The sequence below is a fragment of the Artemia sp. Qi Xiang Cuo genome, chromosome 7, assembly GCF_049724085.1.
Source record: "Artemia sp. Qi Xiang Cuo chromosome 7, ASM4972408v1, whole genome shotgun sequence".
Classification (NCBI taxonomy): Eukaryota; Metazoa; Arthropoda; class Branchiopoda; order Anostraca; family Artemiidae; genus Artemia; species Artemia sp. Qi Xiang Cuo.
In genome coordinates this window covers 68,282,468-68,305,659 of record NC_142800.1, presented here as the reverse complement: position 1 = coordinate 68,305,659, position 23,192 = coordinate 68,282,468, and the positions used below count along the sequence as shown (strand labels likewise).

At 35.3% G+C, this 23,192-nt stretch overlaps 1 protein-coding gene across 3 annotated transcripts in view; it reads left to right on the top strand.

Annotated features, from left to right (window-relative positions):
• The window catches only part of LOC148950634 (xanthine dehydrogenase/oxidase-like), a 380,805-nt gene that overhangs the window by 259,492 nt on the left and 98,121 nt on the right, over nucleotides 1-23,192 (top strand). For all 3 annotated transcript variants that reach the window (XM_089092522.1, XM_089092520.1, XM_089092521.1), the window contains one exon: nucleotides 13,084-13,190. In XM_089092522.1, coding sequence (XP_088948648.1) covers nucleotides 13,084-13,190 — 107 coding nt within the window. The remainder of the gene's footprint in view (nucleotides 1-13,083; nucleotides 13,191-23,192) is intronic.

Sequence of the window (23,192 nt, the reverse complement as noted above, 5' to 3'; positions counted from 1 at the left end):
CTGTCAGAAAAAAAAAGTTAAAAAAAAACTGTCATAAAAAAAAAAATTGTCACTACAAACATTATTTATAATAGTAAAAGTCGCCACATATATATCTATATCATTCCCATTTTGAAGTTGGAAAATATTAAATGTGAATTTCTTATGTTTTAAGTATGTTTCATGACATTCTAAGAGTTGTAAAAAAAAGTTGAAAAAAAGTAAAAAAAAGTTAAAAAAAAGTAAAAAAATTGGTCACTACAAACATTATTTTTCTAATAGTATAAGTTGCGACACACATATCTATATCATTCACATTTTGAAGTTGGAAAATATTAAATATGAATTTTTTTTTGTTTTAAGTGTTTCATGACATTCTAAGAGATGTAAAAAAAAGTTAAAAAAAGTTAAAAAAAAGTTAAAAAAAGTTAAAAAAAAGTTACAAAAAAAATAAAAAAAATAGGGGGGGGGGGGTTGGAGGGAGGGGGTTGGAGGGAAGGGGGTTGGAGGGAGGGGGTGGACGATTGTGGCACTTTGGGCCGGTGGGGAACGATTGTGGGGAATTTTGGAAAGGTGGGGAACGATTCTGGGGAACTTTGGGCCGGAATAAAAAATAGGTATGATTTACCTCGTGTACTAAGCTCGCAAGCCATTTAAATGCAGTGTTTACATACTTATTTTTCTTGTTTTGATATTGCTCTTTACCGACCTCTGGAGATCCAGGTTCAAAAAATATTTAACAATCTGTTAACTATAATAGGGTCTGTATAAATTTTAGTAGAATTAAGTTCTTTACCCACTATGAATATAAAAGAATAACTTGCTTCTTGCGTGTAGTTTTCGTCAATATTCCTTTTATTTGAATGCATCATTATATTTCAAATGCCAATTCTGAACTGATAAAATAATTCATTGTCGGAGTTTTTATATCCGTGTTCAAGGTTAAACATAAGTCAACCACACCTAACAAATTAAATTACAGAAAGAATTTCACAATTTCGTACAAAGGAAACGAATCACTACCATGAAAACATCACGCACTTTGAACAGAAACAACAGCACGAATTTTTCATGGTGGTTGAATCCGGTCATTACACTGTCTGCTTGTATTGGCGGGTGTACTGTGCGCTTGAAAGCATTATAGATATATGGTGGGACTCTGCGCTCTTAATCGTTATATCTATATGGGGGGACTGTGCGCTCTCTTATATTATAGCTATATGGTGGGACTGTGCGCTCTCTGTCGTTATAGCTATATGGGGGGACTGTGCGCTCTCTTATATGATAGCTATATGGGGGGACTGTCCGCTTCCTTATATTATAGCTATACTACTATCTTAACAGTACTAACGGTGAAAATATATTGCTTTCTGAATTCAATTTTTTCTAATTAATAACGAAAATCCTGTTGTGGGAACAATTTATGTTTTTGCGATGAACGTCATTTTTGTAATAAAACCAAAAAGCGTTTAAAAAAATTCTTTCCTGGATTTGCCATAAATTTGCTGCTTACGCTGAGTAACCAAGTAAGCAAATATATCAAAGAAAAGAAGACGCCTGTAAGGGTATTTCAGTCCAAAGGAACCAAAAGCATCCCCAAAAAAGAGAATTTTCTAAAATAGTGCACATTTCAACTGGACTCAGGAATACCAAACTTTAATAGCATGAATCCTGCTTCAAAAACTCCAGTTTGCTACAGAATTATTTACAAAATAGGACGTTAGCCCAATAAGTTTTATCAAACAGTTAAATTGTAACAGTAAATTGTAAATCAATTCAGCTAAATTGTAACCGAAACTCAAAAATGGAATTTTGATAACAATTGATAAGAATTGTGTTTTTATGCAGATTGCAAACATATAAATTTCATTGAGTTTAATATCTACTCACCAAAGGCTCCAAGCCTCAAAAGAAAAGGGGATTTTGACGGAATAAGAGATTTTGAAAACAGGGAGCCTGATTTTCGAAAAAGGAAGAAACATCCCCCAAAAAGTGAATAAACCTTAATGTAAATCAGACCTTCAGATTCAGCTTATCAGGAAATGTTATTGTGGTGGTTATGATCTCCTATCTGCACAAATGAGGAAATGTATATTTTTGCCAGAAGACTGAGCACGGATGCGGTTCTATTTGTTGTTTTTTTTGTTCTAGTGTTCTTTTTAAGAGACCGTCAAGATTGGTGGGCAACTAAACCTCCTCCCAAGACCTAATTTGTCTCTTATTTTGTTTTCGAATGTTATGATTTGAGATCAATTTGACAAAAAAAATCATCGCCATCACCTATCTACAAATGTGTATTACAAAAGCAGATTTAGTGTTAAGACCTTTAAACGACAAAGTGACGATTTTTCCTTGGGGGCATTCAGTTTAGTGAGAGAAGACATTCTGATTCAGAGAGATCAGAGAGAGAAAACGGCAAGTGTTCAGTTTAGTTTATTCAGTTATTGATAACTTGTGTCTTATGTTTCCCAAATGTTTAAGATAGTTTATTTTTATAAAAAAAAAGGTTTGGTAAAACTCTACGGTGCTGTTCTATTAGCTGTAAACCATGCAAGAAGTGAAGTTTGGTTAATGCTAATGAAATAAAACAAAATGGGATAAAAATATAATAGTTTAGCAACAAAATTTGGTTATATATTTGTACATCAGGGGGGCGGGGGGTAAAGCATAGCAGATATTAAATACTTAACCTAACCTAGGGACCTTTTTCCCCCTTAAACCCCAAAAAAATAAAGTTTAAATATTGTAAACGCACGTAGAGACCACTGTTTGCAATCCAATTCTCTGTTGAAAGAACCTCTTTAACTATTTTCTTGTATCATCTATCTTGCGTGGCTTACAGCTAATAGAACAGTGCCAATTCTACTTTAGCTACTTTTGGCTATCTTGAAAAGGGGTTAGGTTAGGAAAACGAAACTTTCAGGTATGGATCTACAGGCTAAAGTATGGGTACTTATGTACTATCTCGAATACACGGAAAAGTGAAGTTTGGTTGATGCTAATAAAGTAAAACAAAATAGGATTAAAATATAATAGTTTATAAACGAATTTCGGCATTACAGTGGCACATAAAGGGAGGGGGGCGGGGGTTAAAGCATAGCATATATTAAATACCTAACCTAGGTACCTTTTCCCCCTAAACCCAAAAAAACAATACTTTAAATATTGTAAACCCAATAACAAACCACGCTTTACAATCCATTTCTCTATTGAAAGAAACCCGTTTCGAAAGAAACCCGCACCTTCCCTATATAATATAGCGAGTGTGTTCCAGATAGTACATAAGTACCAAAGTGTGTCCCGGGAAGGTAGTTTTAAGTACCTACCTCCACTCCTTCTCCCTCTAGATGGTCCTTAAATTTGCCTACACGACAGGTCTATACTTATTGAAATTTTGACAAAACATCATTTTACCTTAATTTTCAGTTATCAGTTTCTTTTTCTCAAGGTTTTTGGTTTGGTACAACAAACAATTTTGTTGTACTCCATCTAAGCAGAAGATCTATTTTACAAGGTTCCAATTTTATAACACACAGATTTGATAAGGCGGCGAACAAGAGATTTGATGAGATCTGACAAGTAAGTCAAAGGTATTCAGAAAAGACAGGATTCATGACATTATTATTGCAACCATTCACCTCAGGAGGTAGAAGAAAGGGGAGAAGTCATTCATTTATTTGTGCTTCGGTTTGATTTCACCTTCATTTCAGGTTCGATTGTCACTATTTTCCTAATTGGAAGATATTTCTTACTCAACCATCTTCTGTCGGCCTGCTACTACGCCATTGATTTACTGATTTCCACCATGAAAAAATGCAGCCGTTAAGAGGTGTCATATTGTCTGAGAGAAATTTTTTGTTGTAATTTTCTGTTCTTGTAAAATAAATGAGATAATTTTTTTTATATTTATTGATGCTTCAGAAAGAAGAAAGGGAAACAGAATCCTGAGAACTAGATATTTGACTGTAGACCTAGGAAATTGAACAACGCTAGTGATGGAAATCCAATCAGAGAACGGGAAATCGAGCAAACAAGATGGCAATCCAATAAGGATCTTAAAATACAACATGTTGTTTTGTCAACAAGCTGAAAATTCAATCCGGGTATGGGAATTCAACAGTTTTGTCTCTCAACAAATTGGAAATTCCATAATGACCATGGAACTCCAAAATGGTCTACATGTTTCAATTTCAGCTGTCGGAATTCCAATTTTGTGGTTGGTAAACATTACAAACAATTTTTGTTGAATCTCAAACAATTTGTTTTACAGAGTGGGGCTATTGGGCTAGCAGAACTTATAAAAGTGATTATAAATGACTCATTTGAAAGCTATTGCTCTTATACACGTGTTTGTTTTTACATTCTTAAGTGCAATATAGCACTAAAATAAAAGTTATGGCGCTACTTCGGTGGCACCATAAGTTTTAAAGCTCTGAAGTACAAAACAGGTATCATTGTAATAGTTATGTTCCAGAACCCTTAACTGGAGGTTCACAAGTACCCCTCCCATACATTCCCCTCCCAGCCCCCTTAGCAAGTTTCATAAATCCTCTGCTCATCAATAAGCTACTGAAATATTAGCAGGCTACCACACCGTTTCTAGATAGATGTTTAATGGCCCAATTATTAGCTTTTGCTTATATTTACAAGGTTTTTAAAATTCTACCATCTATTAGCTTTCACATATTTTAATGTTAACTAGCTTCTGAGGAGAATTTGCAATGAGCTCTTTGTCATGGTTGAAGCAATAGCTGCAACATAGTAAAGAGTGAACCACAGTGCATAGTAACTAAAAGTTAAAAATGTTAAAATGGTCGTTTTTTCTTCTTTATTAATTTAAAAACTTTTTCCACAAAATAAGTTTTTCAAAGAAAAGTAAAGAACTCCGTTAAACAAAAAATTAAGAAAAGTAAAATCAAATAATCTACCAAGCGTGAAACTACCACAAAACAGCATCGATAAATAAAAGAAACTCAAAACGAACAAAAATTACAATAATTAACCGAGTCAAACTCAAAACGAGCAGAAATTAATATAAAATGGGCACAAACCCCCTATGCCTTCCCAAGGCCAGAACAAAATTAACACTTTACTGAAAAAATATAAATGTTTTTACTTTTATAACTTTAATAATCAAATAAAATAAACATTTTGATTACTAAATATCAGTTTATGTATATTAAACTGATAATGCACATTCATTTGTATTTTTTCAGTAAAGTGCAAATTTTGTTCTGGCCTTGGGAAGGCATAGGGGATTTGCGCCGTTGCCCTCCAATCACTTTCGACTATTCAAAATGCACTAGCCCATTGAATTTCCAATCGAATGAGCCTTTTTTGAAGTTTCTACGATAACGCCATCTTTAAAAATCTTATATGCCCCCCAGGGCATAACTTAAAACCCTTGCCCTGAGGGTAGTGGGGAAGTGTCCTCCTCAAAAACATATTTTCTATCTGGAAATCAAATACGCTGAAAAAATGGCTATCTCAAAATTTTGATTGGATGTGTTTGGGAGATTAATGGGCGTGAGGGGGGCTAGTTGCCCTCCAATCACTTTTGACTATTAAAAAGGGTACAAGCCCTTTGAATTTCCAATCGAATGAGCCTGTTTTGAAGTTTCTACGACAACGCCTTCTATAAAAACAGTATATGCCCCCAGGGCATAACTTAAAACCCTTGCCCTGAGGGTTGTGGGGGATTATCCTCCTCTTTACTTAGTCCCCGTTTCTTGTCTTGTTCTTGAGGGTTCCTGTTCTTTACTTAGGCAGCGCGACCGCGCTGCCTATGATCTATGCAATTACTTTCTATATAAACCTTATATGCCCCCAGGGCATAACTTACAACCCTTGCACTGAGGGCTCTGAGTGATATGATCCTAAAAGACCTAATTTCCAGAACGTTCAACTACGTTGAACAAAATGGATATCTCAAAATTTTGATTGGATGTGTTTTGGAAAATGGTGGACGTGAGAGGGGCGTTAGTCGCTATCCAATCACTTTCAACTATTAAAAAAGGCACTAGCCCTTTCAATTTTTAATTGAATGAGCCCTTAGAAGTTTCTACGACAGTGCTTTCAATAAAAACTTTATATGCCCCAGGCCATAACTTACAACCCTTGCACTGCGGCTCTGAGGTGGTTATCATTCTAAAAGGCCTAATTTCCAGAACTTTCAACTACGTTGAACAAAATGGATATCTCAAAATTTTCATTGAATGTGTTTGGGAAAGTGGTGAGCGTGAGAGGGGCGTAAGTTCCTATCCAAGCACTTTCAACTATTAAAAAAGGCACTAGCCATTTCAATTTCCAATTGAATAAGCACTTTTGAAGTTTCTACGACAACGCTTTCAATAAAAACTTTATATGCCCCCGTGCCGTAACTTACAACCCTTGCCCTGAGGGTTGGGGGGGGGGAGGAGTTGTAATCCTTAAATACCTAATTTCCAAAAATTTCAACTACGTTGAATAAAATGGCTATCTAAAAATTTTGATTGAATGTGTTTGGGGAAAAGGTGGGCGTGAGAGGGGGGCTAGTTGCCCTCAATTCACTTTCGACTATTAAAAAGGGTAATAGGCCTTTGAATTTCAAATCTAATGAGCCCTTTTTCAAGTTTCTATGACAAAGACTTTAATAAAAACCTCATATGCCCCCAGGGCATAACTTATAGCCCTTGCCCTGAGGATTGTGGAGGAGTATCCTCCTCAAAAATATATTTTCTATCTTGAAAGCAACTACGCTGAACAAAATAGCTATCTCAAAATGTCAATTGGATGTGTTTAGGGGAATGATGGGCTTGGGGGAGGGCTAGTTGCCCTCCAATCACTTTCGACTACTAAAAAGAGTAGCCTACTACCCCTTTGAATTTCCAATCAAATGAGCCTGTTTTGAAGTTTCTACGACAAAGCCTTCTATAAAAACCTTATATACCGCCAGGGCATAAATTAAAACCCTTGCCTTGAGGGTTGTGTTGGAGCGTCCCCCTCAAAAACATATTTTCTATCTGGAAATCAATTATGCTGAACAAAATCCTTCGATACTCCTTCGACAACTCCTTCGATACTAAGTGCCTGGGTATGGTGAAAAAAAACACATTGTGCCCATGTCGTTCTTTACTTAGGCAGCGGTAGCGCGCTGCCTATGATTCAAGGCTTAGCGGGTTACTAAAACATCATAGAGATATGCTTAAGAGCTCATTCAAAAGCTATTTGTCATATGTACGTGGTTTATACAAGGGGTGAGGCTAGTGGGATACCAGAACATCTTAGATATATTTTTCATAGCTCATATGAAAACTATTGCTCATATTTACGTTCTTCCTATAAATTCCACTATCTGCAAGTTTCAAATAGCACTAAAATTGGCACTTTTCGTGCCATGTCTCAAGCGGAAAAGCTTGGGCGAGTGGGCTACTAGAACTTTTTAGAGTGATGTTTAATGGCTCATTTGAAAACTTTTGCTCATATCTACGTGCTTTTTATCGATTCTACCATTCATAAGTGAGATATAGCACTGAAAACAACATTTTTGGTGCCACTTCTTAAGTGGAAAATCTTGGAAGCATAAAACGGTATCATTGTAATAATTATGGGCCAAAACCCTTAACTGGAGGTTTGCAAGAACACCTCCTGCAACTTCCTCATCCAGTCCCCCTTAATAAGCTACACAATTAATATCCTACAAACACCAATATATTTAAATACATTATTAAAGGTGTGGTTCTGCCAGTACAGCGTAGGACTTAAAATTAAAGTGTCATATGTTCAATTCTTACAAGAATTTTTTTTACAATCATGGTCTGTCTCTTGTTATCAATGCTTTTCAGATAATCCGCTATTTCTGTAAACATGATGTACTAATATTATAAGGCTTATTCAGGGATGGCATATTTTAAACTTATTACTCACATCTACGTGCTTCTTATCAATGTTGCCATCCAGAAGTGCCATATAGCACTAAAAAAGGCACTTTTGGTACCACTTCTTTAGTGGAAGAGTTTGGAAGCATAAAACGGTAGCATGACAATAGTTATGGTTCAAAGCCCATAGGTGGAGGTTTACAAGGTCCCCTCACATACACTCTCCCTCCAGACCCTCCTAATAAGTTTCATAAATCAACTAGTCATATTAAAAGTAAAAGATTATTGTGAAAACAAATTAACTAAAACTAAAAAGTTTTCAACTAAACATCTACCAAAAATTAAGCTTGATTGATCAACAGTTTTGAGTTGAACCTTCAAACTTCACTCTGTGATGAAGCCTGTGTGCTAGTTCTAACGGCGGTAATTGAAGGGAAGGGACGTCCTTGCCCCCTTAGTTTTTGCTCTTGCCTAGGTTTTGAAATCACCTTTTTTGGTCATTTCATTGGAAAAGGCACTTGTTTCATTTAAAAAAGTTGGGGAAACAACCGAAAGTGCACTTAGTGAGAATTTGCTATCAAGTCAAATTTATAAAAAGCGATTAAGTATAAATAAATTTAAGCTTTTAAATGAATTCCTAAACAGCTTTCTTTTGTTACAGTAGCCTTCTAATTTCTACTCGTCACTATGTTATTTATAAAGCCCTGTCTTCATTGTGGCTTTTTCAGGCGAAGTCGGCCGAGTAAAAACAGCTTTTTGCTCATCGAAAAACAAGCGTTCCTGAAAAACATGTATTGTTTTGTGAAGTATGGATAATGAATTTTATGTTAAAGACTGAAAGTTTTTATTAGCTGTCAAGGTTGTTTGCAGTATTGTTTAGACCTGTCTTATCTCCCCTATATCGCTGATAATTATAAATTATACTGAAAATAAGTTTTCAATTGAAACTAAGAAGTGGCATTAAAACTTAAAACGAACATACATTATTCCAAATAAATAAAAAAGATAATGGCAGCGTTGTTTCTGCATTAAATTTTAATAAAAAACGAACAAAGATTAATTTAAAAAACAAGGGTTTTTCCGAGGGATGTAAAGAGCGAAGTTGAAACTTAAAACGGACAAAAAGTATTACTTCACAGCCTATTTAATATATATTAATATAACTAGTACAAATAAACGCCCTAATTATGTTTCCCTATGCTTTTATGATTATACAAAACTAGCGCTTTGAGGAGTTTTGATAGAGTAAAAGCTAACCAATTAAAGAAACTTTTTATAGAATCCAAATATTATCAATCCCTTTTAGGATCAATCCCTTTTAAGATAAAGCAACAATTCATTTTAGGATTGTCTTTATTTTTTTACGTTTAATATGGTGTCACTTCGGCACAATGGCTCAGTTCAATGACTTGCTCTCGTTTTGGTTCTTAAAAGGACATGTCATGATTGGTTTCTACACAAGTTCAAAGTAAGGCCGTCTTGATAGTATCAGGACTATAGACTAGCTTTAGAATTTGTATCATAGCTTGAAATTCACTTTTGTATAGAGAGAAATAATCGGATTTCCAGAGTTCATATTATGTCTTATTTGATCTTCATTTCAAGTGATACTAAAGCACATTTCTTACAATTTAAGAAATAAGTTTTATAATTTTTTTTAGTGTTGTCAGGCTACACACTCACTTTTGACTCTTAAATCAATAATCCTGTTTTTTATACCTAACTTTTGTGTTTTCAGTACAGCGCTTGTTTTGTATAATCATAAAAGCATAGGGAAACATAATTAGTGCGTTTATTTGTAATAATTACATTAATATATATTAAATAGGCTCTGAAGTAATAGTTTTTGTCCATTTCAAGTTTCAACTTTGCTCTTTACTTCCCTCGGAAAAACTTTGTTTCTTAAATTAATTGAATACTAAGACGGCAATGTAACAGTTATCCCAGCTTAGGTAATCCCAGCAATGGGACAGTATCCCAGCTTAGGTAAATTTGGTGTGGGAAAAGAAAACAGTAATGGATACAGACTTTTGCAATTTTGTAGGTATAACAATCTAGTTATAACCAATACGGTGTTTGGTCATAAAATGGCTCATAAGTTAACATGGTGTTCACGTGATGGTAACACAGCAAACCTTATTGATTATGTTATAGTAAACCGAAGACTGGCAGGATCAATACAAGATACTAGGGTATATAGGAGTGCTGTTATTGATGTTCAAAGTAAAGATCACCATCTAGTAGTGTCAAGGGTTAATTTAAAGCTGAAATATCGGAAGGGTAATTACCTCCCGGGAAGTTATGATGTTAGTAGACTCCAGGATGAGAATTTGAGAGAAACTTTCCAGGAACAGTTGAATACTAAACTTGAGAGTTTAAATTTTGATAATGTGGAAGATGGTTGGAATAATTTTAGAAAAATAATTTGTGAAGTTGCTGAAGATGTTTTAGGGAAGAAAGCTAGAACTGCAGCTAAAAATATGAGTGAAAAAGCTTTATGTTCAATAGAAAGGAGAAAGAACTTGTACAAGAATTATCTGAGTGATAGATCACATGAAAACAAAAGAAATGTAAAGAAAGTGGAGAAAGCATTGAAATATGAACTAAGGAGGTGTGAAGTGGAGGCCATGGATAAAATTGCCGAGGATTTAGAAGATGCACCTAGACGGCATAATAGTAAAATATTGTACTGGCACGTTAACAAATTGAGAGGTAGTAGTCAATCCGGACTTGTCCCAGTTAAAGATAGGAATGGGGTGGCAATTAGCGATAAGACAAAAGCTAAAGCAAGATGGGCCGAACATTTTGAGAATTTGCTTAACCGAGATAGAGTTGCAGGAAAAAATATAGAGGAAAATGAAAAAGTTTGTGATACCTTGGATGTGAAGGAAGACTTGTTTTGTGAGGAGGAATTAGAAACAGTACTAAAAGGATTAAAGAATAATAAGGCTCCAGTTGCTGATAGGGTAGTAAATGAGTTTCTTAAATATGGTGGCTCCGAGGTTAGAAATAAGTTATTGGAGATTATGAATATGATTTTTGAAAAAGGGGAAGTACCTAATGATTTTAGGAAAACCTTAATTAAGCCACTTTATAAGAAAGGTGATAAAAGTGAGTGTGGTAATTATCGAGGCATTAGTCTGGTCTCTGTAGGTAGCAAATTACTTAGTAATATGATACTTTTTAGACTGAGAGGTGCCGTAGACAAAGTTTTAAGAGAAGAGCAGTGCGGTTTTAGAAAAGGTAGAGGATGTGTTGACCAAATTTTCACTCTTAGGTTAATAATTGAGAAGTGCCTAAGTTTTCAAACACCTTTAGTTCTCAGTTTTATAGATTATGAGCAAGCGTTCGATTCTGTTGATAGAGGAGCTTTAGTAAAGGTTTTATCCTTGTATGGTATACCAGACAAATACATTAAAGTGATTAGTGCTATGTACGAGAATAACACTGCTGCGGTTAAGGTAGGAAATGAGGTTAGCAGCTGGTTTTGTATTAAATCAGGAGTTAAGCAGGATTGTGTTCTATCCCCCTTTATATGGATTATTTTGATGGACTTTGTTTTAAGGAGCACAGGAAAGGCAATGGGAGACCACGGAATCAAATGGGGAGGAAAAAGTCTCCTGGAATTGGATTATGCTGATGATTTAAGCATCCTAGATGAAAGTGTGAGCAAAATGAATGAAGTTTTAGAGGTTTTGCGAGTTCAGGATGCTAGTATTGTTTTTAAAATTAATGTTATGAAGACCAAGTCACTAAGTCTAGGAATAAGTGAAGATGAAAAGTTGAAGTTGGGTAATGAAAAGATTGATCAGGTGGGCAGTTTCACTTACCTTGGTAGTATTATTAGTAAAGATGGTGGGAGCAGTGAAAATGTTAAAAATAGAATAGCCAAGGCTCAGGGTGTTTTTTTACAGTTAAAAAAAGTCTGGAAGAATAGGAAGATAAGTCTTCAAACCAAGATTAGAATATTAGAAGCTACAGTGATGACAGTGGTCAAATATGGCTCTGAAACATGGACGCTCCGAAAAGCGGATGAAGATTTGCTAGATGTTTTCCAGAGAAATTGCTTAAGGATTGTTCTGGGTACCCGGCTGACTGACCGTATTTCAAACAATAGGCTATACGAAAAATGTGGTTCAATATCGCTTTCTAGGTCTATAATGAAAGAAAGGTTGAGGTGGTTAGGGCATGTTGTTCGGATGAAGGATGACAGATTGCCGAAGATTGTTCTTTTCGGCCAACCATCTAGGGCTAAACGGAAAGCAGGTCGTCCCCGTCTGGGTTGGGAGGACGTCATAAAGAAAGATTTAAAGGAAATGGGAACTTCGTGGGCGGGTGTAAAAAGGGAGGCTTTGAATAGATTGGGGTGGAGGAGGAGCGTGCGTAGCTGTGTTGGCCTCAGGCGGCTTGGTGCTGCGATGAGTTGTTAGTAGTAGTAGTAGTAATGTAACAGTTATGCTCTGAATGATTTAGATGTTCCCTGAATTTTCTGAATAATCTAAATCCTCTGAAAATTTCTATTTTTTTCTTCAAGATGATTGAAAGAGTTTTATTCTCTATCAATATTGCATATCGATTACAAAAAATTTAAGTTACAAGTTGTTGCTTTACAACAACTTTATTATCGAATACGAACTCAACGATATAACAGCTAAAACATGGCAAATAATATCATATGATCACGTTACATAATGAGCATAAAACTTAATTTTCCCTTTTTAATGCGCTTGTACAATAAGTATCCTAGAAAATTAGGAAAAAATCAAAGTAATTAAAGCAAAAATGCTTAATTATTCTTTTTATTCAAGGGATGCATCAAGTAAACGAATTAAAGCAAAAGAGATTAGTCAATTTGTAGTTAATTCCAGATTTTTAGTTAATTTTTAGCTAAATCTTTCATTTCTTTCTCCTTTTATTTTTTTCTTCAGCAACAATATTTTGAGGTCTTATATTCTTATCAATGGATCCAAAAATGTTTCGTAAAATTTCTACCACAGTCAAAAATCATTTGTATGCAGGTCATGCATATATAGTTGGTCGACTAAATAGGATTTCATGAGTTTGGAAATTTTATTCTATAACCTTGTTCTTATTTTTTATTCCAATTATTGTCAGATTTGCTTTCCTCTCATTCGATCAAAACGAGAGGTAACCCCTTTAAAATTTCTTTGTTCTCTTTAAGATTGTTTCGAAACAAATTAACTCTACCTTGATATTTTGAAATTAAATTTCTGTGTTTGGCTTTCAGGTAATGGATAGAGCTCTACTCTCAATCGACAATTGCTATCGATTACCAAACATGCAAGTTAAAGGTTATTGCTGCAAAACGAATTTACCATCAAACACGGCATTTAGGTAAGTTTCTTTTTTCTGTAACATAGCAAAAGGAACAAAAAAAAACTCAAAAGCTAGCGAGATGGCAAACTAAAAGGGCAGCAATCCATTTGATCATTTTTATTGCATGATAAAATAAACATAATAGAGAATTAGGAAAAACCTGAAATAATGAAGGAAAAAGGCTTTGTGAAAGTTGTTTATTCCAAATAACTGTTATTTGTTCTTTTTTTCTGCTTTGAATGATAAATCTGACATTTTTATAGGCGTATAGCATAGTCTTTGGTTCTGAAATTACTTTGAAATTTTGCCATTTCTTGCTTAAACTGATTTTTGTTTTTATTCAAAGAGACGGTTAAAAAAAGACAGATTTTGTTTTTATAGAAACATATTATTTTCCTTTCGCTTGTCTTATCGCTTGCTTGCCCTATCGGTTTTGCTTGCCCTATTGTTTGCTTGCCCTATCGGGTTTTGCTTACCCTATTGTTTTGTGAAACCGTTTACCTTTTTTATGTTTTATACGGTTGCTAAATTAAATGTGATTACAATTCAGAATCTAGTATAAAATGTGTATGAGGAAAGTTTCGTAAACTGTTTAATTTTCTTATTAGCCCGAAAAAAAACTTTGGAACATTATTATAACAAACTTTGGCTTTGCGAGTTCCTTGAAGCAAAACTAAAATTGGCTTTGTATAAACCAATAAGAACCAATAACTAGTAGGAATGACCCAATTGATACTGAACGAACACCGTGCTGCCATCTACAATTTAGTCTAACGCTGTACGAACATAATTTATTCAAGGATTATCGATCCAAGAACGGGTCAATGACCCCTTTTTTAAGGTCGATTTATTTGTTGTTTTCAAGTGTATTGACTCCGGAGTGAAGTTTGCACATGCGCATTAACGGTGGGGGAAATGTATTGATCTATAACCCGTGACGGGGCACCATATATGCGCATAGAATACTGAACGAACAACGTGCTGGCATCTACAATTTAGTCTAACTCTGAACGGGACTCCATATATGGGCATAGACTTCCTAGGGGAAGTGGATTCCCGAGAAATTGATTGCGTAATTTGTGGGGAGAATGTGTTGATGCGATAACGGGAAACAGGATCACGTGTCTCCTTCTAAGCCAATCAGAGGGCTGGTTACATATTAGCGGGAGAGGATTGCAGAGAATATAAGGAAAGGACTTTTGCTATATAGTGTTTATTAGTGTGCGAATAGGATTTAAAGGAGCGAGATCAGTTTGACTTTACTCATTTGGATATATTTGTGGTGATGATGAGTGGAATGTTTAACCTGTTAGAAATTGATAGTGGAGTTGGATGCAATAATACAAGAGCACCAAACATTACGGTGGAAATCATGAGAGGATCACGACTTTGTCTGGAATGGGATGAAGTATATGCAAGATATGTGATATCCTTGAGCAAATTTAAAATGGAGGATCAATTATGTTTCACTGCAAAAATTGATATAGCACATGTGAATAGACTTCAATGTGCTTTAAGTACATTAGTGAAACATAACGAAGACAATAAACTGTATCGCTAATTGTACATGCTTAGTATTATTGTTGTAATTATTCAATAAAATTGTTTCGAAATCGAAAATGGTCCCTTTCTTTTTGTTGTTAGAATGTTAGGCTAACGAATCATGGTCAGTCTAGAGTCAGCATTCAGAGTGAAAGGATTGAAAAATGAATAAATTTGAGAAAGAGAGAATTAGATCGAATCTAGTGTTTATGGAAAACATTTGATTTTGGATGACGATTTTATCGAGTTATCTCTTCAACGCAGGATATTTTCTCGGGGAACACTTGACAAAATAAAGAAAACTGATTCTCCCCCATTGGACTATTGTATGAAACTTTCTCAATGTGATTCAAATGCTTTTAATAAGTTTATTGATATATTAATTGGAACTAGGCAGAATAATATCGTGGATATACTTTTGAAAACATTGCCATAGATTCAGTGTAGATGGCTCCGCCTTCGAAAGAGGGGACGTCACAGATTTACTCCTCCCCCATTCCTCCCTCTGAATTTATCTGTCAGCAGGGACGATCAGTTTCGTTTTAGCTGTGAGAGAGTTGACATCGGAAACCAAAAATGTTCTATACATGTCCACTATGCATGTACACTCTTGGCAGTTGGACTCAATGTGAGAATTGTACAATTATTGATGACTATAGTGAAAAGTGCAAATTATGTAATCTTTGTAAATTACATAGAGGCTATGCAGTACAAATTAAAGGATGTAATTCATGTCTTGAGGAAATTTTTTACTCTCACCCTAGAGGACATCTGTGCTCCAATTGTCACTATGACAAATGTGATCAGTGGGAGAATACTTACCCCGCTATGACTGGAAAGAATACCAAACGTGATTTTAGGTTATTTCTACGAGATTGGTATCGTCGTGGATTTAAATTATTCTGGGAAGAAGAATATGGTCTACGATTCAACTGTTGGGGTAACAAGACAATTTGGTTTCTACGTCATCGTTGTGACGACACTACCTATTATGACTATAAACCAAGTGATTTTTATTTGGAAGTAACCGAATGTGATTCACCATTTGAAAACACTGTATGTGATATTGCTTCAAATAGACAGATTGAAACTCGTGAATTTCATAATATGAATGAAAATAGTATCATTGACTATACAAATAGATATGACAAGAGTGAAGTTAGATTATACTGTAGAAAATGTGACCCTGACTTTGCAGTCAATCAAGATCAATATACGCTGAATCCAAAAGATTTACCAACATTAGTGGTTTACGCCAGTTGCATATACACCGAACATGAAATCTAAAATTGAAGATTTAAAGACATTGCTGTATATATATGTCTTTTATTAATAAACAAATTCACAAACATTTTTTAAGCACTTTACTCTTAGGGCACTAAAATTTATACTGTACAGGTCTGAGAGGATATTTTCCACTAGAAAGTCGTTCAGACGTGGATTGTCACCATAAATGTTGAGAAAATGCTTGTAAGTATAGCCACGACATCGGAACACAAAATATAGTAGTGCATGGAAGCCACAGTTTTTAGTCGTCAGATCCTGCACTCTCCTCCGATTTTGAATAATAGTTTTCCCACTGCTCCCAATATAGTTGCTGATGTGGGGTGTGTAGAATGTATAGGTTAGACCAAGAGGATAAAAAAATTCAATCGTCTTCATTGTTTGAAAGATGCACAGCCAATGACCCGTCAGCACAGTTGATGGACTGCTATTAACAATAATCAAGGCATTGTTTGCACTTTGAATTTTTCCAAGAAAGTCCGACGGCAGACAATAAGATTTGTACTGGGACATGTAGGGATCCATATTAAATACATTGATTATTTGACTGGTGTTCATGGTGCCAAGTCTAGTAGAACACTGCCATCGGGAGTGAATTCCCAATAGGTATCATATTGATTTAGTGAGATTAGTGCAATACTCTCAGCCAATGGGTCGGCAAATGTACACTCTAAACGCACACTCCCCGTTCGTACTATACTCATATCCTGCGTGCCAGACAAATCTAACACAATGATACCATGTGTTTTAGACAACATTTCTTTGGTTATACCATTTTCAAATAGTTGCGAATCATGATCTAGGGTTTGCATGGTCAACTCATGCAATGTTCTATAGGATTTATCAAAAGATAGATTGTAGAGTGGGATGCCGTTTACTTTGCACAAAAGAGATGAAAGTCCAAACATTTCAAATGTATGTGGACATCCAGTCCACGATTCTATTGCACTAGCACTTTTTACAAATGCCAAAGCGAGTTTTGACGGAATTTCGCCATTGATAAAGGATGAGTCGGTGAAGGTGCGTGACCCCATGGTAATATGACGTTGATTGGTGATTGTATGAGGAACAAGTGGTTTAATATTATTTCCTCTGACTTTCAGTTTTTCCACTGCCAAAGCAACAGAACTCATGACTTGTTGTTTGCGTACATGCCGAGGAACAAGTATGAGGAACAAGTATTGCCGAGGTGAGGGAGAGACTTACATCAGGATTGGTAGCAAGTTCTTTTCTCAATATGAAATTGGATGGTGCAAGCGTCAGTTTTATATCCACTTTAACATTGGGTGGTAGCCATTGGATATATTAAATATTTCATGATATATTTTTCCAACTAGATGTAATTCACTAGTTGTAGCATTTTTAAGTGCATCGGTACTATCAGCATTAGTAATATATTCATATCCATTGCAGGTACCTCTCAATTCCTTGTATTACTTGGGTGTCATCAGCATGAATTGCATATAGCTTGTATAATTTGAGAGATTGCTGCTTGTGCTCACCAGCGTGCCATTGATGTAGACACTGATTTGACGAAATAGATTATGTAGTATTGAATTTTCATAGGATATTCCATCAACCCGAATTGGCATTGTATTATTGGATTTCCGGACTTTCATTTGTAAATCTATATATGTCGAAGACATGTCCATAAAGTAGTCTTCATTGGAATAATTTTGAAAGTGGATATTATCGGAGAGGGGTTGTTAAGATAAAATCGTTCATAGTATCCATGCTTGACACTCCCATCAACATTTTCAGCATTGAATAGATTCAATGAGGCTGTGATTGAAGGTTGAGAATCTTTATGCGGTAGGTAGGACATCTTAGGAAAAGAAATATAGTTTCGATCTAATGATTCTCTTCCTGGGGCTTCTTCTTCTACTGTTTACAGTGCGTGTCGGCGTTTTCCTTCTTTTCTTTGACAGGGGTGATGTCTTTTGTTTCCGACCTGAGTAGAGACTGATGAGTGATGCATTGTTTCTCGCCCTTTTTAAACCTTTACCATTTTGTTTTAATCTCTCGCCAAGGGTTTGCGCACTGGACCTAAGATTTTCCGTAGCACTTTTTTTAAAACCCTGGCCAGAGCCCCAATCGTATAGTGTAGAGGATGCAAAATCTGTCGAAGCTGGTACAAGATATTTTCTAGCCAGAGGTAGTGAAGAGCGAAACAACTTAGCAAACCAACTGCCAAGACCATAGCCAGACATTGTAGTACGCCCTTTGTAATAGTCCCGTCCATTGTCCTGTTGTCTTGGGCCAAGAGCATTAACATAGCAGTCAATGTCAGGACAAATGAATACCACTTTTCTATTAGACATCTTGTTGAACGATGGGACGAAAATGGCATGTAATCACATCCAAACCTTTTGAAATTGCTATGGGATCACCTAATTCAGTTCATAGTGTTAACTGACAGAGTTCCAAATAGGAAGTTTTTACGGTAAAATACTGAAGATGTTTTATATTGCAGTGGTGAATATGTTCTTGATAGGTTTTTCGTTCAAGAACTCGTAGGAGGGGAACATTTGAATTACAAACCCGGGATATTTCCACAAATCAAGCATAGAGAAATATACATGTGTCCGTGGAGAAGGCAGGCGGGTAGTCAGCAAAAATGAAATTAGTGTTTCCGGCACTTTTACCGTTGATTATATTGAGCTTAAAGCCAAGAACATCCTTTAGATTATCATTGAGAATAACCTTTTCATTGGCAATAGGTGAACTAATGTAAGTCTTGCCCTCCTTCTTTTGAATAGTTGAAATGAAAAGCTCCTTTTTTACGAGTGGAAATTCTTTTATTAATAGAACGACAAAAATCATTCATACATGTGAGTTCCTCGTAGGGTAATTCAATATATGGATAATCCATCCAATTGATCTTTTGAATTTGTTCTTGAATTTGTTCTTTTGAATTTGTTCACCTGAGGGTGGTGGCGGCCAATCATAGGGTGTAACTTTTATTTCATATTTACGATCTTTTCTCAGGATGTCGTAGGTATTTTTGAGAATAAAGTCGACCAGAGCCACTTCATACTTTCCATCGAATTTGATGGTGGGGGAGAGTTTTGTCCAAAAATCACTTGTTCTATTCAAGTCATTGTAAAGAGGATCAGAAACATTGGACATGAAAGTCACATAGAAATCATCAGGCATTGTTAATATCTTCAGCACTGACCCAAGAATCAAAATCGGAGTTGTATCCTAGCCAGCAAACAAGCTACTGTCTCTTGCCCCTACGAGTACGACTCTTTAATATCTTTTCAATTTGATAAATTTCACTAGTGTTTCAAACTTTTTGCAGTTCATATTCATAAAAACCGCCGAGAATCTCATCATCTTTCGTGTCTCGCAGTCGATATGTTGTGGGTTCAGTGTCCAGGATTTTGGACGCATTAAAAAGTTCAGTGCCCCATAAATAATTCTCCTTTTCAAAAATATTGGTGGTTATATTAATTCGAACAGTATCACCAACATTGAATTTCTTCTTCTTTACATTTTTTTTCTTTTTCGCCATAGGAATATTGCTTTAGAAAAGTATCAAATGTATTTTCACTGCAATGAACTTCACGTGGGCTTGAGTTGGACAGAGATCGATGGTGTCGATGGTTGTATATCCGCATGATTTTATCTAAATCATGGATAAAAGCAGATGTATTTTTCAGTGTACAATATCTTGAAATTAATAGACGAATCGTTCTTATCAGTCGTTCAGCCGATGCACCCTTTATCGGGCTGTGACTATGATAAAGTGTTGTATTATATTTCAATAGAACCTTTTGAACATGGGGATTAACAAATTCGCTACCGCGATCCGATTGAATTTTTCTATAGCAATCCTGTTCAAGAGTATTTTCTAAGGCATGAGAAACTTCCGAACCGCTTTTTGATCATACTGCAACGACACAGTCATAGCGACTAAAGACACTGATTGCCACCTTAATATATTTGTAGGGTGCATTGTGACTTCGTTGAAGTGCATCTAAAGTTAAAAGATCTGTTTGCATTATATGCAGAGGGAAAAGGGCTTTAGTTTGTCGATATTGTTTGCCACGAAGCCTGCGATTCCGATGCAGTGTGTAACTCGGTTCATTCTGTAGATACGCTATTGCTTTTGTTAATGTGATGCCAGAGACAACTTTAGAAAGCGTTTTGGGGGAACTAAAACTTCCCGCTTCACCAATATTTTCATAGACATGTTTCAGAACTTCAACCATTTTGAACGCAAACACGTAGTGTAATGTCCACTCCCCTTTTGCACACTGGAGGGTGAATCAATCCGTCTTCACTTTTGACTAGCAGCCACAGGTGTTATAAAATCATTGCTGCTCCTGCTGCGAGTATTTTCAAATATTGAACCTTCTTCTTTTTTAAATGGTGGTGTTGGCGTTGTTGGAGGACTATATTCTCTTAGTTTCTTAAGAATTTGCTTATTGCCAATAAGACTTTTGGGAAAGTTTGATACGCTTAGAAAGGTGCATACATTATTGTCAAATGATAAAAGTCTTTTACGATTCGTCACCATATCACAAATTAAATCAACTAGATTATAAATTTTTCCCTGAATTATAATTCGTTTCTCTGTGCTGTCAACCTGAACTTGATCATTACTTTCTAACATGAGATATGATAATACTCTTTTACTCTGTTCTCGATAGGTCACTGGCAATAGGTTTCCAATTTTCGATACAATTGAGTTCAATTCCTTCTCCTTTGTTTGCACTGCAGAATCCTGAGGAGATGATTCCTGTTTCGAGTGATCTGTGACGGTGACTGTGGCGGGACTCTCACGATAAGGTCTATGTTTGTCCTCACGTCGCAATGCATCTTGAAGTAAAAGCAGTTTTTGTTCATCGGCATTATTCTCATCATTAATGAATTTGCTTAGATTGTCTTCAAAATGTTCGACGGGCGAGAGGACAAGTTCAAATGGTGTCAATTTATAGGGTTTAGCCATTCTCTAGAGAAAACTATTCACAAGTCCTGCAATTATTGGTAGTAAAAGTGTAAAAAAGCTACCGCCCGCTTGAAGGAGACGTTTTCTTTTAAAAATTTTTCCCTTGTTTTTGCAAGCCAAGGCACGTACAGTGTAACGATGTTGCTTTGTCTGTTGTCTAACATGCTTGGCCACTTTATACCTTGCCAGCTTTTTTTTGCAATGTCCATGTGTGACTGTAGTGTCTCAGGCGTGGGTTTTCTTGTCCCTTTTCGTGTCCCTTTTCAATCTATTACACTTTTGAGCATATTCTTATGCAATTCCATGTACTATTAGGATTCCCTTAGTTTCAAAACATGCTTGGCCACTTTATACCTTGCCAGCTTTTTTTTGCAATGTCCATGTATAACTGTAGTGTCTCAGACGTGGGTTTTCTTGTCCCTTTTCGTGTCCCTTTTCAATCTATTATACTATCGCTAATGACAAGTAATAATATAAATGAATAAATAGATCTTACAGCGAATAATGCTTAGATTGAATATGAAAATCAAGCTTAAAACGAAAACAAATATTTTGCTATTAAAGTATAAATGAAACATAAAACGAACAGAAATTAAATAAACAATCAATAAGAACAAACATACAATACATATTAATGTAAATGAATAAATATATCTTAAAACGAGTGAAACTTAAATTGAATATGCAAATGAAGTTTGAATCGAATAAAAATAACTACAAACAAGAGTTTGGGTATCGTCTCACTGCAGAAGCCTAAAACCTACTGCGTGATTGGCGCTTTACTGAAAACCAAAGTATAATCACCTACGTAACAAGTACTGACAAAATTCTCCAAAAGTGATCCCGCGTACCTCAGCGCCTCTAGACACGGACAAAGGGTCACTTTTTTGTGTGGAGAGGATAGGTTTTGTCAGTACTTGTTTCGAGGGTGATTATACTTTGCTGAAAACAATTCTTTGAAATATTTTCAATTTTGTAACTTTAAGAAATCAAAAATTTAATTAAGATTTTAGGGAATAAATATCAGCATATGTATATTAAATTGACAATGCAAATTTTTTCCAGTAAACTCATTTGAATTTTTTTTTCAGTAAAGTAAAAATTGTATTCTGGCTTTTAGAAAGCATAGGGGTTTTGAACCCTACTCACATTAATTTATGCTTGTTTTGAGTTTGACTCTATTATTTATTTTAATTTTTGTTCGTTTTGGGTTTAATTTATTTATTGATACTGATTTGGGGTAGTTGTATGCTTGGTAGATTATATGATAGTCCGAACGCCAGGTGTTGCCCGGACGCCAGGTGAAAATGTGAACCATACCACGACGGAATGGGGCTGCTACGAGGATTAGCCTACCCTCCACCCCCTAAATTGACCATGCGGATTCAAAAATACCAATGGCACTTGCTTGCGTGGTTGAACACTCCGAAACTTGACATTTTATTATATTTTGGTGTTTCATGCAAGAAAATGCATGTTCCACAAAGTTTTAGGTGCAGTTTTGCGCTCAAATAGAAATGCCGAAAAGCCATAGAATGTTTTCATAACAAACTAACACGATTAGTTAGAAAATATAGCAGAGTTAAAAAAAATGGCAAAACTATACGAGTCTTGAACAGTTTTGGAAAGTATAAAAAAAATAAAATTGAATATTAGATATACAATGATATTAATTGTTGAAAGATCCATCAGTTTAAGATTTTTTTTCACTGTAATTTTTATTTTCATTTTCAATGCTGTAAGAACTGGAAAATAATAAATTTGTAATATACGAGTAATTCGTTCTCAGTGAAGCACCAATGACGCAGAAGGCTTTTGTTTTTACAGTTAAAGAAGGGGGCAGTATCCAAATTTTGCTTGTAGTGAAACTATATTTGTCTTGACCAATCTTGAAAAGAACTAATAAATTAAACTGAATATTTGATACATAATGATATTAATTGCTAAAAGCTCATCAGTTCAAAATTTTACTGTAATTTTAATATTTATTTTCAATATTAAATACAAAAGAAAATATTTGTAATATAATTCGTTTTCAGTAAAGTGCCAATAGCGCTGTAGGTTTTAGGCTTCTGCAGTAAGACGATATCCAAACTCTTGTTTGTAGTTATTTCTATTCGATTCAAACTTGATTTGCATATTAAATTTAAGTTTCACTCGTTTTAAGAATTATTTATTCATTTACATTAATATATATTGTATGTTTGTTCGCATTGATTGTTTATTTAATTTTTGTT